The sequence below is a fragment of the Carassius auratus genome, unplaced genomic scaffold (assembly GCF_003368295.1).
Source record: "Carassius auratus strain Wakin unplaced genomic scaffold, ASM336829v1 scaf_tig00016692, whole genome shotgun sequence".
Classification (NCBI taxonomy): domain Eukaryota; kingdom Metazoa; phylum Chordata; class Actinopteri; order Cypriniformes; family Cyprinidae; genus Carassius; species Carassius auratus.
Window position 1 is genome coordinate 3,066 of NW_020524702.1, and position 15,188 is coordinate 18,253.

Here is a 15,188-nt window from a genome sequence, read left to right on the forward strand (position 1 = left end):
ATGTAGCTGACTTTTATCTTCCTTAAAATGCTTAGAGAAGATTTTTAGCTAAAACCATGTCTAAAGCATATAAAGTAGTGCTTTGCATTGATTAATCGTGATTAATCGCATCCAAAATAAAAGTTTTTGTTCATATAATAAATGTGTGTGTACGGTGTATATTTATTATGTGTATATAAAGACACACCACACGTATAAGTTTATATTGATTTATACTATGGGGATCATTGAATGCTTGAATCTGTTTCTTTACAGGCAAAACGTTTCTTTTAGTTGAAACACTTTGTTTGCTGAATGTCTGTGGCAGTAGCGTGCCTGATGCATCACAAATGAAATGTTTTTTTAAGCATTACTGTTCATATCACTATTATGGTGGTCTGTGGGTGCCTTCTGATACAGACATTAATACTACATGAGACAAGCAATATTAACTTCTCTATTGTTGCTGAGTAGGATGTTATGTCGGCGTGGCATTTGTCCTGCCCCTTCTTCACTGTGATTGGACGGCTGAGTAAAAGGTGACATTGGCAAGTGCTGCGTTTTACTTTGAACTTTTTTAAACTCTTTGTGACAAGTGCCGTGCTTAGCGTGAAACAGACGCATACGTTTTTACAAACGCAGCACTCCCACTGAAGCCAACTGAAACAATACGCTAGACACGAAAAAAAAACAAGGCCTAAGGCATACTTAAGGTTAGAGACTGAAAAAACAGTTATATGAATAATTAACTGTGATATATGTTCCAAATGTTTTGATCCACTGATAATGGAGAAGATGCATTGGAGTCAATCCTTTACTTTGCCTTATGTCATCAGATGTGCCTCTGGTGCACTGAAGTGGAGGATAGGAACTGTAGGTCTACCTTAGTGATGAGTGTGCGGTACTCCTCCACCAGATGGTCATTGTTATGACATCCGGCCAGTAGCTGCCACACCTCCCCTCTCAAGGCCTCTGGGACACCACTGCGCACCAGCGCCGGGAGCGGTTTGGGTCGCACAGCCAGGTTCAGATGCCTGATGAAACATTACAACTCATGGTTATAAAATAAATACAGTACTTCCATTTAAGACGGTCCATGAAAATAGTCCATTTGACATCAGTGTTTTAACCGTACTTTTACAAAGCTATGATAATACTTTTTGTGTGCAAAGAAAACAAAAATGATTATTTTATTCACCGATTTCTTCTGTTTCGGGTCAATCCACCGCCAGTACCATGATGTAAGCATGTGCATTCTTCTGCGCAGCACATCCACTGATGTCACATGGACTATTTTAATGATGTCCTTACTACATTTTTTGGGCTTAAAAGTGGTAGTTGTGTTGCTTTCTATGCAGGGTCAAAAAGCTCTTCGATTTCATCAAAAATATTTTCATTTGTGTTCCAAAAATGAACAAACGTCTTACAGTTTTAAAATGACATGATGGTAAGTACTTAATGACAAAATTTATGGTGGACTAACCCTTGAACACAAAATAAATGTGATTTTGTATGCTTTACACCTTTTACACAGGTTCGGTCACACCATCCAGTGAAATTTCACAAGTGAAATCCAGTCATTTCAAGTGAAGTCCATGTGTGTTAAAAAGTTGGTCGCATTGACCAATAGAGGGCTGCTTGGTTTAAACTGACTTCTATGTGCGCCTTTTCATACATGGCTACACTATTGACAATAGACCTTTTTTCCTGTGCACACACTTCACAATAAAATAAACAAGACAAAACAAATATTTGAATATTCTGTAGGAGACAAAAGATGATGTTTCGAAGAATTTCTCAAATGTTGATATATATATATATATATATATATATATATTATATATTAGGCCTGGTCGAAAAATCGATTTAATGAATTAATACGAATTTTTTGTTACAGGCGATTTAAAAAATAAGTATATCGAGTTTTTGTGTAATGGCGCATTTTTGGCTCCCCGGAGCTTCCGTACCGTTAGTTTCACATGGCAGTATGGCAAGCGACAACAACAACATCATAGCACACACGAAACAGCAAGCGACAACATGGCTACCGGTGAGAGTTGGAAGTTTGTTCCCAAGAAAGGAATAAAATCATCTGTTGTTTGGAACTGGTATGGGTTAGCTGCGACAGACGTGGAGCAAAAGACCCCACGCTGCCTAAAGCCCATCGCAGTCAAAAGCAGCAGCCCCAGCCGAATATGAAAATGGGGGTTACATTTGTCTTGCTTTTGATTAGGGCTGCTCCGATCACGATCGGCCGATCGTTAATGCGCATCTCATCAGAAAAGCCAGTTTTCTAATCAGCGGTAAATTCCCTCAGGTGCGTGATTTCACATCGAGCAGCTGTTACTACAAGGAGCCATAACTGAGAAGATGCCCAAAACCACTTCATTTTCAGTGTTTATTTGTGCATCTTCTCAGTTAACAACGGCTCTGTGTAGTAACAGCTGCTCGATGTGAAATCACGCACCTGATGGAATTTAAACCGCTGATTAGAGAACCGGCTTAATTGAGCAGCCCTACTTTTGATTAAATAAAAGCAAAATTTGCTTTAAGTTGTCTGCTGTTTGTACTTATTGCTTTCCTTAAGTAGGGGGGAAAATCAGAAAAAAATCAGAAATCGAATAAAAAAATAAAATCGGAGATTTTATTTTTAGGCCATATCGCCAAGCCCTAATATATACATATATATAATTTTTTTTTTTTTTTAGTAAATCAAGTTACAGCTGCTGTAGGTAACTTTTGTAAAAATATATTTTTTACATATTTGTTAAACCTGTCATTATGTCCTGACAGTAGAGTATGAGACAGATAATCTGTGAAAAAAATCAAGCTCCTCTGGCTCCTCCCAGTGGTCCTACTGCCATTTGCAGAAACTCCATCGCTCCAAGAAACAACCAATCAGAGCTGCGGTCCGTAACTTTGTTTGTGTTCAAAATGTAGAAAACTGTATATAATAAGCAAGTACACCATGAATCCATTTCCCAAACCGTGTTTTTAGCTTGTCCTAAACCACTACGGTGCACCTATAATAAGTGTATATTGTATATTGTATAATGTTATATTCGAACTATTTTAGATTGCTTCTGGGGTACCGCGGCGGAGTAACCCAGTACCTTTGTGATTCTTCATAGACATAAACAGAGAGAAGTAGTTCCGGCTACGATGTTCTTCCACAAGACGCAAGCAGTTCTGTTTATTAACCGATAGAGCATCAAAAGTTACCTACCGCAGCTTTAAAGTAAATTAAAATTACAAATGGAATATTGAAATAAACCCAAATAACAAATTCTATTTTATATTTATTTTTTATTTTATCATTTTTGTTTGTTTGAATTATACTTTCAGTTTTAGTTTACTACAATAATCTTGCTTCTGACTTGCAAGCCTGATAGTCTTCCCCAAGACTTCCTCGAGACCATATAGAGAGTATGGCATTAGTGATACTCGGCCTGCCACACAGATAAAAGTGAGCTTCTGGTGTGTAATTTATTCCATAGGACCTTACTAAAGGAGAGGCTTAAATAAAACAATCCTTACCTGCTAGAGGCGTAAATCTCTGAATGTGGTCGGCAAGTTTACCAGCATATATTTGTATTTGTTTATGGAATGTCTTAAATGTCACTGGTGCCCATTTTCTTTCCTGATTAAAAGGAAAGTGCATAATTTCACTGTGTTGTAATATGCAGAAACCGTTTCCCTCAGGGATTTTTACCACTGACATTATCCTGTCAATCTCTCAAAACTGACAAACACAATTGGGATTATTACTGCAAACTGTTTCCTCCAATAAGAAGACCTTTGTTCAGTGCAACACATTGCTTTTATGACATGATATTATACTGTCATAAGCAGGAGATGTGTTTTGCAAATACAAAGTCTGTAGTCAGGAAACTGCTAATGTGTTTATTAATGCAATCTGCACCAGCCGCTAAAAGCCAATGTTCTTAAACCAGGAAGTGCTAACATCAAACAATTATAAGTACTACTAAAACATAAACAAAAACTAGTTCTTAAAAGTTAAGTGGTTTGAAAAATACCTCGCCTTTAAATCAAGGGTCTTAGATACACAGCACATTAAGTCACTTCATATGAAAACAGACCAACCGTAAATCTCTGCTTCTGAATAAGGAAAGCCAAGGGTTTAAAGAGGAGGAAAAGTAGGGACTAGATGCAGATTTGAGCACAGCTCACACACAAAGACACAGCTGTGTTCTTCAGGGTGCAGAGACAGTCGCAAGCCTATAATTAATTTCCTGGGATTTTTAATTGAATTCATCTCAAGGTTTTGATTAACAACAATAAGAGTAATAGGAGCGGGAAATAATCTTAATAAGACCCTTATCTGAATTTGATCATTTCCCCATCCCCGAGTCTCTCTAGCGCTCTCTTCTAGAGCTCCACATTAAAATATCTCTCTCATTTCCCTCCCATGAATGAGTTCTTAAATTAGAAATGGTGTGTGTGTGTGTGTGCAGATATTTTTTGGTGGGAGACAGAAAAAAAGAATGTGTGGGACGGGAAGCTCTTAATTTTCGGCATGTTTTTAGCACTTTTTAGCATTTCCCTGCATAGAAAGGCATACAGCAGGAGTTCAACAGTGTCAAGAAGAAAGAGGCGGACAAGAAAACCTCTAATCTAAATGTGCATATGCTAATGTGAAGCAATTAATCTCTACGGGAATCTGCCAAGCTTCACATCCAACCCATGGCTTGGTTAACAACAGAATTGCAGCTCAAAAGTCTAATTTTTCTAGCAAAAAGCTGCATAAATTTACACTTGGGTCTAAAATTAACACTCTATAAAAGAGAGCTAATAAGAATGCATTAATCTGATCAAAGGTGACAGCAAAGACATTTGTAATGTTACAAAAGATTACTATTTTATCTAAATGCTGTTCTTTTGAACTTTAAACACATCAAAAAATGTGGTGCTTTTACAATCGATTCACATCGTCGAACCGCTCTCTCACTGTTCTTACACAAGTAGCCCAATCTTATGATAATGAGTATCAGTAGCACCATTTCCTGTTTCTATTTGGCCTACTAGCCAGATGACCTGGCCAGATGATATATATAAGACAATATTAAACTATTTGTGTATACTCATTTAAACATTGTGCTTTTGTAAAATAAAGAAAAATGTAGGGTGCGCTTTCAGCCTTCTCTGTTTTTTTGAACTTGTGAAGCAGTCACAAAAATTAAACAGAACTCTGTGTAGATTGTTGTACAGTTTTTGTTACTATGTTCTTATTTAAGTGAAATATATTTAGTGTAGGACTATTTATTTTGTTCCTTTTATGTTGTTTTATTCAGTTTTTCTACTAGCACAGAAGAGCTACAGATGCGTGATGTGACGAATCCTTGTAGTTCTGATGTTTGTTGCTGCTATTTGCGCATGCACCAAGTTCTAATTTAATTTAAACCTAATTTAACATTAGAATTTTTTCGATTAACGAACAATCAGTTGTCGGTCAGGAAAATTAACAAAATTCCCTACATTTTTCTGGTTCAAACCCTGAGCCTTTTTTCTTTTTTGTTTTCAATGCACTCACCATTTAGACAGTAAGTCTCCCCAAGTTTCCAGAATTTTTTCACCACATTCCTTCGACACGTCTCCAGATCCACTTAATAACGGCTCATCATTATCTGGGAGGATAGTGAGAGAGAAAGAATGAGAGAGATGCTACCAGCTTCCAAGGTTCAGTAAAATCTCCATATACATATATACGATCTCAAAAATCTCCACAGATGACAAACCCATGAATTGCTGGGGGATTTTCAAAGAAGAACTACATGATGATATGAATGAGAGCTGAGGACCGCTCACCTTCCTCCTCATCATCCTCAGGAGGTGAGGGCACCGTAGAGCTGTGAGAGCCGCATGACTGGATGCCAGGGCTCGCAGTAGTCTTCCTCCTCTCTCTCTCAGTCTCGCTCTCTAAACTCACCACTTCATACAGCGTGTCTGAGTTGCTCTTCCTCTCCTTGTTCTCCATCTGTGAGCAGAGTAAAGGGACTGTGAAATACCAAGCTATATACTGTGAATGTGAATGCTGTCTCAAAAGTGAAAATGTGACATTGTGGCCATTGTGTTCTCTAACAAATCAGTCGGTTAAAAAGAGAGGCCCTACACTGAGCTCATCCTCACCGGCCTGAGTTTGAGATAGAAGCTCTCGGTGTAACTGCGTTTGCTGAAGGGCCAGAAGAGTCTATCATTGGGTGAGCACACTCGAACCCGTGTCTCCAGCAGGAAGCGCACAGGCTCCTCCACCTCCGTGATCACCAGGTCCACCGCCGTCGTCATGTACATGAACTTATCTGTGTTACAAGTAAAAGAACAGCAGATGTTCTAAAAGCTCATCACAGCATTCTCACATCAGTGGAGGTAATGTCATTCACAATCATATCTGGAACTACAATTTTGTCTAAGAGGAATTATTATATATTACTGGAAGAAGAATTTTCATTTTATTTGTACAACTATTTAATAAATATTATATATGTATATTTTTTCTATATATTTTATTCATATATTAATTACATTGAATCAAGAACAAAATACTTAAAAAAATAAGGAAAACTTAAAATCATTTTATTATTATTATTGAATAATAATACATTTTATTTGTATAGAACCTTTTTGTTGACAATATTGTTGTTAATAATAACAATAATAATCATTGTTATTACAACTTTTATTATAAAATTATAATTATATTTTATTATTGTTATTAATAAATACATATACATTTTATTTGTATGACACCTTTCATATAATACAGCTCAAATTATTGTTAAAATGGTTCACATTATTATTATTATTAGCAACATTGTTGTTGTTATTAATAATAATAATACATTCTAATAATTATTATTATTAAATAAATAATAAAACAAACTTTATTTGTATAAAACATTTAATACATAGAACCCAGATTAAACCATTTAAAAAATCTGAGAAAAATGTATTTATTATTATTAAATTATTAAATAAAAATATATCTTCTTTGTATGAGACATCAAATACAGCTGTAAGTATTGTTACATTTCTAGCTATTTTTATTATAAACAACATTATTGTTGTTGTTAATAATAATAATAATAGTAATAATAAATGACAATAATAATAATAATAATAATTATTATTATTATTATTATTATTATTATTATTATTATTATTATTATTAAATAAAAATGAATTTTATGTGTATAGAATGTTTGGAAAATCTGAACATTTGGAGCCTGTCTAATTTAAAGTTAGAAGAATGTTCCAGATTTTTGTTAAGCACAATGGCTAAATTGTACATCTTCAAATTACTCATGGTCTACAATGATTTGGAACAGAGTCTGCAAACCGAGCATGTGAATGGATCTGTACCTTTGGGCGTCTCCTCATTCACGGCCTGAAACTGAGGAGTGTTGGGATTCCAGCTCCCTGTGATGATGTAAGACTTCCCATCAGAACTCTTGCCCATTGATTCCTAACAGATGAGCGGAGGGCAGATGAGGAGAGCCAAGAGAAAGAGAGGAGAAAACAAAAACAAATTCAAACATAATCATGACTTCACAGACATTTTGTTTGCGGTGAATTAACCAATGGGAGACAGTCCAGGCCAAACTCCTAACTGCTGATTGTTGGCTATACAGTTGGTCTACAGAACTAACTGGATGGACAACAACACTTTCAGACCCATGACAACGTCACATGAGCCAAGCAAAAGCCATTTCACAACTCTGTGGTAATATGAATGTTACACCGATTAGTTTTGGAGCTACAGGCGCGTTTTAATTTCTGAAAAAGCATTTTGTTTTCTGTTTGTCCCTGTGCATCCTTGCTTGACCCTAATGCCAGATTTCTCAGTCACTGGTCACAGAAAGATACGCACATTTCCACAGTAATAGATTTTTGTCGTCAATAAAATTCTACAAAACAATCAGTGAACGATATTCCTGGAAAAGTATACAGATTTGGCCAGAGCCTTGAAATTAAATAACTGTTTTGGTTGCAGACTTATTATTATTATTACTTTAGAATAAAGAACCTTAAGTGTGTTTGACAATAACAAATTGCAGTTGTTTTTTAAATTAAAACAAATTCACTTCTTGTAAAATTGTAAAGAAAAAAAAAAAAAAATTATTTTATAAATTTAAACTCACAAAATTACAGTAAGTTTAACATGCAGGCCTCTACATTTATTTTCCCTCAGGGCTCAAAAAAGTTTTTGAGAATTTTTGCAATTTTCAACAACAGTTTTCACATTTCAGATGGGATTAGAAATTATTTCAACATGACACTTTTATTTTCACTTTTTTTAATGTTAAATAACTATATATTTATGTTTTGTTTAGTTTTTTTTTTCCATTTCTTCCAAATTTGTAAATATCAGCTTAAAATCTAGCACCAGTAGACTCGAGTAATATTCCTGTGAAAACTTAGAATTGGTTAACTCTGTTAAAATATGTAGTTTCTAGGTAAAATATTTTACAATTTATGTTTTTTGTAAAAACTATAACATTTGTGGTTTTAATTAATGTTGAAAAACAATTAAATTACATACCAAGAAAGCCGCAAAATATGATTACGTATTATATTAAGTAAAAAAATTTCTTCTCTTTTATGAGTAATGTATATTAAATGTTAGATATGCAGTTATTTGGTTCATTTTCTATTTACTTCCCCTGTCAGGCTTTTGTCTTAATACACTAGATATCATAAATTAATGATGTAAAACTTACAGACACCAATATACCTGAAACACTGTCACAGTACTTTTACAGTGAATCTCTGGCAACCACGGCTGCTGTTTTTTTTTTTTTTACTGTAAATTAAAGAGGATATCTTTTTACAGAGCATATTTTATATTTTGATCTACACAGTGCTCACATTTTCATTCAAATCTAGGATACTTTTAAATATAAAGAAATTTGTTTGACTTTGTTTAATAAAGTGATTGCTTGATGAAGTAAAGGTAAGGGTACTAGAGAGGGACAGATCGATTTATGAGATGCAGGTATGTCTTCCGTCACCTACCAGGTCAAGCAGGTGCATATCACTGTTCTTTACGTTCTTCCCTGGGCTCAAGAGCAGACCGAAACACCTGAAACACAAACATGTTCCTCACTAGAACAGAAGCACAGGAACTACACATTTCAGCTGTAAAACCGCAGAGCCTGAGAAAACATTTATAAACAGAAAAGCTTTGTATTCAGTTCAACACAACATCATCCACCTACATGTTCTCACGGCCCGAGAGGAACACTTAAGTGCAGAAAAGACATAATTTAGCACATGTTTATTATTAATAAACAAATTATTGTTTGTAATGGGAGACAAGGATTTCTTCACTGTGGAGAGAGCTGTGTCGCTGAGGAAAGCACATACCTCTCGATGGCCAGCTCTTTGTTGGACGTCTGCTGGACGTAAATCACAATCTTTTTGTCCATGCCTGGCCGCAGTTTGAAGCTCTGTCTGTCCTTGTCCTTTGACACGGCACTATTGGGGCAATCACAAGGGGAGTTTTGTGTGAATCAAACATGTCCAGATTTCACCTCAAAATTAAAACATTTAGTTATTTTGATGACTATTAAGCCTATTTTTCCTATGGGTCTCCAAATTTTATAGATGGAAATAATTCCCATTGTTCAGATTTCATTACTTTAGTAAAAAATTTTGGTCATACTTTATTTTAAGGTCCAATTCTCGCTATATTTATTCAATTCTCAATAAACTCCTAATTTGCTGCTTATTATGGTATCACAACGCGTTTGCAGTCCGCTACTGATCCGCGTCGGTCTAAGCCACAAGAAACAACATTTGTCCATTATTTTGATATCAAATCATGTAAAAAAAAATTAAAATAAAACAAATCAAAAAAGTTTTTCAGCATTGTGATACTCTTTAATCACAGTGCAGTAACAATCTTTCATAGACATATTTAAATTCAAATATAAACAACGTATTACTGACGCATTTGACTGCTAGATTTTTATAATAAGTTGCTGAAACAAGTTGCAACACATTTAAACACAACATTAGCCTACTTTTCTTGTTAGGATATCACAAACATTCAAAATTAAAACTCACCACTGACAGAAACAGTCGACTCTCGTGCCTTTTGCATTTAAATCTTTATTTGATTGTGTTTCGTCTGCTCGCTCTGAGGCGCAAGTAACTTAACATATATGAAAGTTATTACATTCAGTTCTACTAGTTTTCTTACTGATATTTAGTGCCTGTTTTACAGGAAGTGACGAGTTTGTTCTCTTGAATGCGTTGGATGGAAACAGTTCTTTTTCGCAAATGTTTTATGTGATATTCCAATTTTGTTAAATTCGCAACTTTGGATGGAAACACCTTAGGTCTTGTCTTTCTTTTTGTTTTTGTTTCTTTTTAGATGATATAGCCTACATGACGAAGTATGTTTTTAAAAGCCGTTTTAATGATATTCCTTGATCAAATTCCCTATTGTTTTTGTAATGAGTTTTAATATGTTGACAAACGTTATATGAAGATGAAGAATTACGTCAGGCTATTGATTGAAGTGGAGACTGGTTTTCCTAAGGTAACTTTGTTTCCTTTGTTCCTACATTTCTCAGACGCATACATGAAGCATTCGTCTTCCATCATTCGCTTGTACGTCTTTCACGTCCCACAGTCAGTATAAGTGAAAAAAAAAGTGTTTATTATGTTTGAAATTTGGATATTTATCTTACAAAAATGCATGGATTCACTAAAGGGGGCCCTTATTCACCCCACTGGAGCTGTGTGAGGGACGTTTTATTACAGATGTGCGCACTTTATTTCACGTCTTCTGAACTGTTGACAACAAACACCCGCTTACCCCCATTGAAAGGCTTCTCTTGAACAGTTTGTCTGGAGCATCAAACTCACACTGATGGAGACATCTGCAATTATTTTGGTCACTTTAGCCCTTACCATAAATACTTTTCTGTGCAGCATTAAAAATGTGGTTTAAACACCCTGCATATATATATATATATATACAGTCTTGTTCAAAATAATAGCAGTACAATGTGACTAACCAGAATAATCAAGGTTTTTCGTATATTTTTTTATTGCTACGTGGCAAACAAGTTACCAGTAGGTTCAGTAGATTCTCAGAAAACAAATGAGACCCAGCATTCATGATATGCACGCTCTTAAGGCTGTGCAATTGGGCAATTAGTTGAATTAGTTGAAAGGGGTGTGTTCAAAAAAATAGCAGTGTGGCATTCAATCACTGAGGTCATCAATTTTGTGAAGAAACAGGTGTGAATCAGGTGGCCCCTATTTAAGGATGAAGCCAACACTTGTTGAACATGCATTTGAAAGCTGAGGAAAATGGGTCGTTCAAGACATTGTTCAGAAGAACAGCGTACTTTGATTAAAAAGTTGATTAGAGAGGGGAAAACCTATAAAGAGGTGCAAAAAATGATAGGCTGTTCAGCTAAAATGATCTCCAATGCCTTAAAATGGAGAGCAAAACCAGAGAGACGTGGAAGAAAACGGAAGACAACCATCAAAATGGATAGAAGAATAACCAGAATGGCAAAGGCTCAGCCAATGATCACCTCCAGGATGATCAAAGACAGTCTGGAGTTACCTGTAAGTACTGTGACAGTTAGAAGACGTCTGTGTGAAGCTAATCTATTTTCAAGAATCCCCCGCAAAGTCCCTCTGTTAAAAAAAAGGCATGTGCAGAAGAGGTTACAATTTGCCAAAGAACACATCAACTGGCCTAAAGAGAAATGGAGGAACATTTTGTGGACTGATGAGAGTAAAATTGTTCTTTTTGGGTCCAAGGGCCACAGGCAGTTTGTGAGACGACCCCCAAACTCTGAATTCAAGCCACAGTACACAGTGAAGACAGTGAAGCATGGAGGTGCAAGCATCATGATATGGGCATGTTTCTCCTACTATGGTGTTGGGCCTATTTATCACATACCAGGGATCATGGATCAGTTTGCATATGTTAAAATACTTGAAGAGGTCATGTTGCCCTATGCTGAAGAGGACATGCCCTTGAAATGGTTGTTTCAACAAGACAATGACCCAAAACACACTAGTAAACGGGCAAAGTCTTGGTTCCAAACCAACAAAATTAATGTTATGGAGTGGCCAGCCCAATCTCCAGACCTTAATCCAATTGAGAACTTGTGGGGTGATATCAAAAATGCTGTTTCTGAAGCAAAACCAAGAAATGTGAATGAATTGTGGAATGTTGTTAAAGAATCATGGAGTGGAATAACAGCTGAGAGGTGCCACAAGTTGGTTGACTCCATGCCACACAGATGTCAAGCAGTTTTAAAAAACTGTGGTCATACAACTAAATATTAGTTTAGTGATTCACAGGATTGCTAAATCCCAGAAAAAAAAATGTTTGTACAAAATAGTTTTGAGTTTGTACAGTCAAAGGTAGACACTGCTATTTTTTTGAACACACCCCTTTCAACTAATTGCCCAATTGCACAGCCTTAAGAGCGTGCATATCATGAATGCTGGGTCTTGTTTGTTTTCTGACAATCTACTGAACCTACTGGTAACTTGTTTGCCACGTAGCAATAAAAAATATACTAAAAACCTTGATTATTCTGGTTAGTCACATTGTACTGCTATTATTTTGAACAAGACTGTATATAACATTATAATATGGAGCTGTGGTGTTGTCCTGTACGCCAATGCTTGTTACACTGGGCAGTGCTGTTTTTTGTTTTGTTTTTACAGTCAACAATGTATAGGCTTCCTTTGAAGTGAGATCTTTCCAGTGCAGGTCTATGTTAACAGAACCCTGTGTAGGGCAGAAGAAATAAGGCATGATAAATGAAAGGAAGCATGTGTCAACACTTCTGAGAAAGAAAAAGAGACAAAGAAGTGGAGGAACTGCAGATTCAGCTATTTTTATCATTTCCTCACTTCCTCAGGCTGGATAGCAGAAAATAACACCTAATTGAATTATTCAGTTAGAGACGAGAGCGCTGGGGTTAAATGCAGATATGTGCGGGAGAACTGAATCAACTTTAATGGAGGGAGAGAAGCAAGGTGATTCACCTAAATGTGCCCTTCCCATCATCCTCTTTGATCTCCAGGCTGACGGTGAAGGTGAAGACGTCGCTGTCTGGTGAAGCCTTGGCTGAGAGCGGTGCTTTATTGGCTGATCGGCGGAAAGCTGTGGCAAAGCTATAGAGTATTCGGCTGACCTGCAGAGACGAACCCACACACACACACACACACAACTTAGTGATTGGAGTCAAAACAGTCACCAGTGACACAGGCTGTGTTACAGTGACTCACTGTCGGACTGTTCTCAGGTTATCAACACACTCATTAGCGCGCGCGCACACACACACACACACACACACACACACACACACACACACACACACAGAAATACACCTGACAGCTGCATCCCTGCTATTTTTACATTTAGCTCCACACACAATCGGTACATGTCAGGATGGTTGACTGGCCAACCAACAATCAACTAGTCATTTAGTGAACGTTTTTTGCAACAGTGCTTTCAAAACATAGCAAATCTCAATTCTCAAAAATCTCAATTGCAACACTTCAGTGTACAGTACAGTAAAACAGTTTCATCTTTTAAACTAATCACCACCATGACACCCAAATATGAGTGTACATACAGTATTTAGTGGTTTAAACATAACTTAACAGCTATAAACACTTGAATGCACATAATGTTGAATCTTGGATGCATAAGTGGTTTTGTTCCTGTCTGCATTTGAGTTTTACTTATGATGGCTTTAATAGTTTTGTTCAATAAATATTTATAGTTAGGTGGCCTGCTTATTTGTAGAACGTGTGTTACATCATAAGAATTACAAAAACATAGCTTAATATATATTAGGAAATAATAAATATATATTTTTGTTATTCTTATGAATGCTACATTTTAATATGTGAGCATCTCTGATATCATAGAACAAATTCTAAAAAACAAGAGCCTCCCCTTCAGACTACACCAGGAAACTGCAATTCTATCAGAAAGAAAAAAAAATACATGATACAGGTCTAAGGTCTGAATCATATTTAACCACAAAATAAAAAAATTGGAAAAGAAAAACAATAAACCATATATTTATTTTCAGAAGAATTAGGGTTTGTACTGTCCCCCAGAAATATCATTAAGAAAAACTATTTATTGCATAATTAGCATAATACAAAACTCTTATCCTAATGCTTTATTTATTTATCAATTATTTTAAATCAGCAAAAATTAAATACAGCACACCAAATACTATAAGGATATATACTGATAAATACATTTTATAATATGCTACATTATAAAAAAATGGAAAACTAACTTTACTGTCATGAAAAAAGTCACAATGCAAAGAAACTTTAAGGGTCCCAAAACAGGATGCATTTTCACATACACACACAACATGCATTATATATAGAATTTATATTTAATATTCCATTTTTATCTTTACGTTTATTTTTATTTCTTGACTGTTTTTGTAAGAATCACTCAAAAATTCACAAATATCATTCCACAAACAATTTATTTAAGCAATGCATGTGTGCAGTTATTTGTCTCACCGCCTCCTGGATCTCACAGCGGAAGACGTGGATGCGGAAGATCTCAGTGTTGTAGTGGCTCTCGGTAAAGGCGAAGCAGTCGCTCTCGGGCGAGCCGTCATGGCCGCGGACACAGAAGAGGATCTTGTAAATGGGGTAGTTGGCAATCTCAGTGCTGGTCTGAGGGTCCAACAGCCTGATGAGATATTCAAGTGCAAGATGCTTTAACCTCTTTTTAAAGAAGCATCATTTCTTTTCTTGGTTACTGCGGTCATTAGCTTCCTAAAGTACCTGACGGTGCCCTCTGAGACTCCGGGCACAGAGAGGGTGACGTCCAGGGGCATCTGGCACTGGCTGCGGAGGATGCTGACCATACGCAGAGCCTCCACCTCACTGCGCGGGGCGTTCACTGACGCACAGCCTAAATACGTCAGCTTACTGAACACCACGCTGTCTTCATCTGGGACGGGGGTCCCGGGACTCAAGTCAGAGGGCTCATCTAGAAGCAGTGATGGGAAGAGAGACTCAAAATTAAACCGTCAATGTTTTGGACACACTTGACATGACCTTTTGATCTAAATGCTTGAATTAAATGCTTGAAATTGTTTTTACACCACATTAAATAGCGCCTATGTATGAATTTTCATGAATAGAATTATAACAGGTGTTTC

General features: G+C 36.2%; 1 protein-coding gene across 2 annotated transcripts in view; it reads right to left on the reverse strand.

The window, feature by feature from the left end:
- Positions 1 to 291: 291 nt before the first annotated feature.
- Positions 292 to 15,188, reverse strand: part of LOC113075303 (rab GTPase-activating protein 1-like) — a 49,867-nt gene continuing 34,970 nt past the window's right edge. The window contains exons 4-13 of one of the 2 annotated variants that reach the window (XM_026247997.1): positions 14,809 to 15,016; positions 14,539 to 14,713; positions 13,027 to 13,175; positions 9,361 to 9,471; positions 9,010 to 9,076; positions 7,357 to 7,459; positions 6,127 to 6,296; positions 5,806 to 5,974; positions 5,531 to 5,624; positions 292 to 1,013 (exon numbers count right to left, since the gene is read on the reverse strand). In XM_026247997.1, the coding sequence (XP_026103782.1) occupies positions 812 to 1,013; positions 5,531 to 5,624; positions 5,806 to 5,974; positions 6,127 to 6,296; positions 7,357 to 7,459; positions 9,010 to 9,076; positions 9,361 to 9,471; positions 13,027 to 13,175; positions 14,539 to 14,713; positions 14,809 to 15,016 (1,448 nt within the window). In that variant the 3' untranslated portion in view covers positions 292 to 811. The remainder of the gene's footprint in view (positions 1,014 to 5,530; positions 5,625 to 5,805; positions 5,975 to 6,126; positions 6,297 to 7,356; positions 7,460 to 9,009; positions 9,077 to 9,360; positions 9,472 to 13,026; positions 13,176 to 14,538; positions 14,714 to 14,808; positions 15,017 to 15,188) is intronic. The other variant, XM_026247996.1, reaches the window with a different exon arrangement.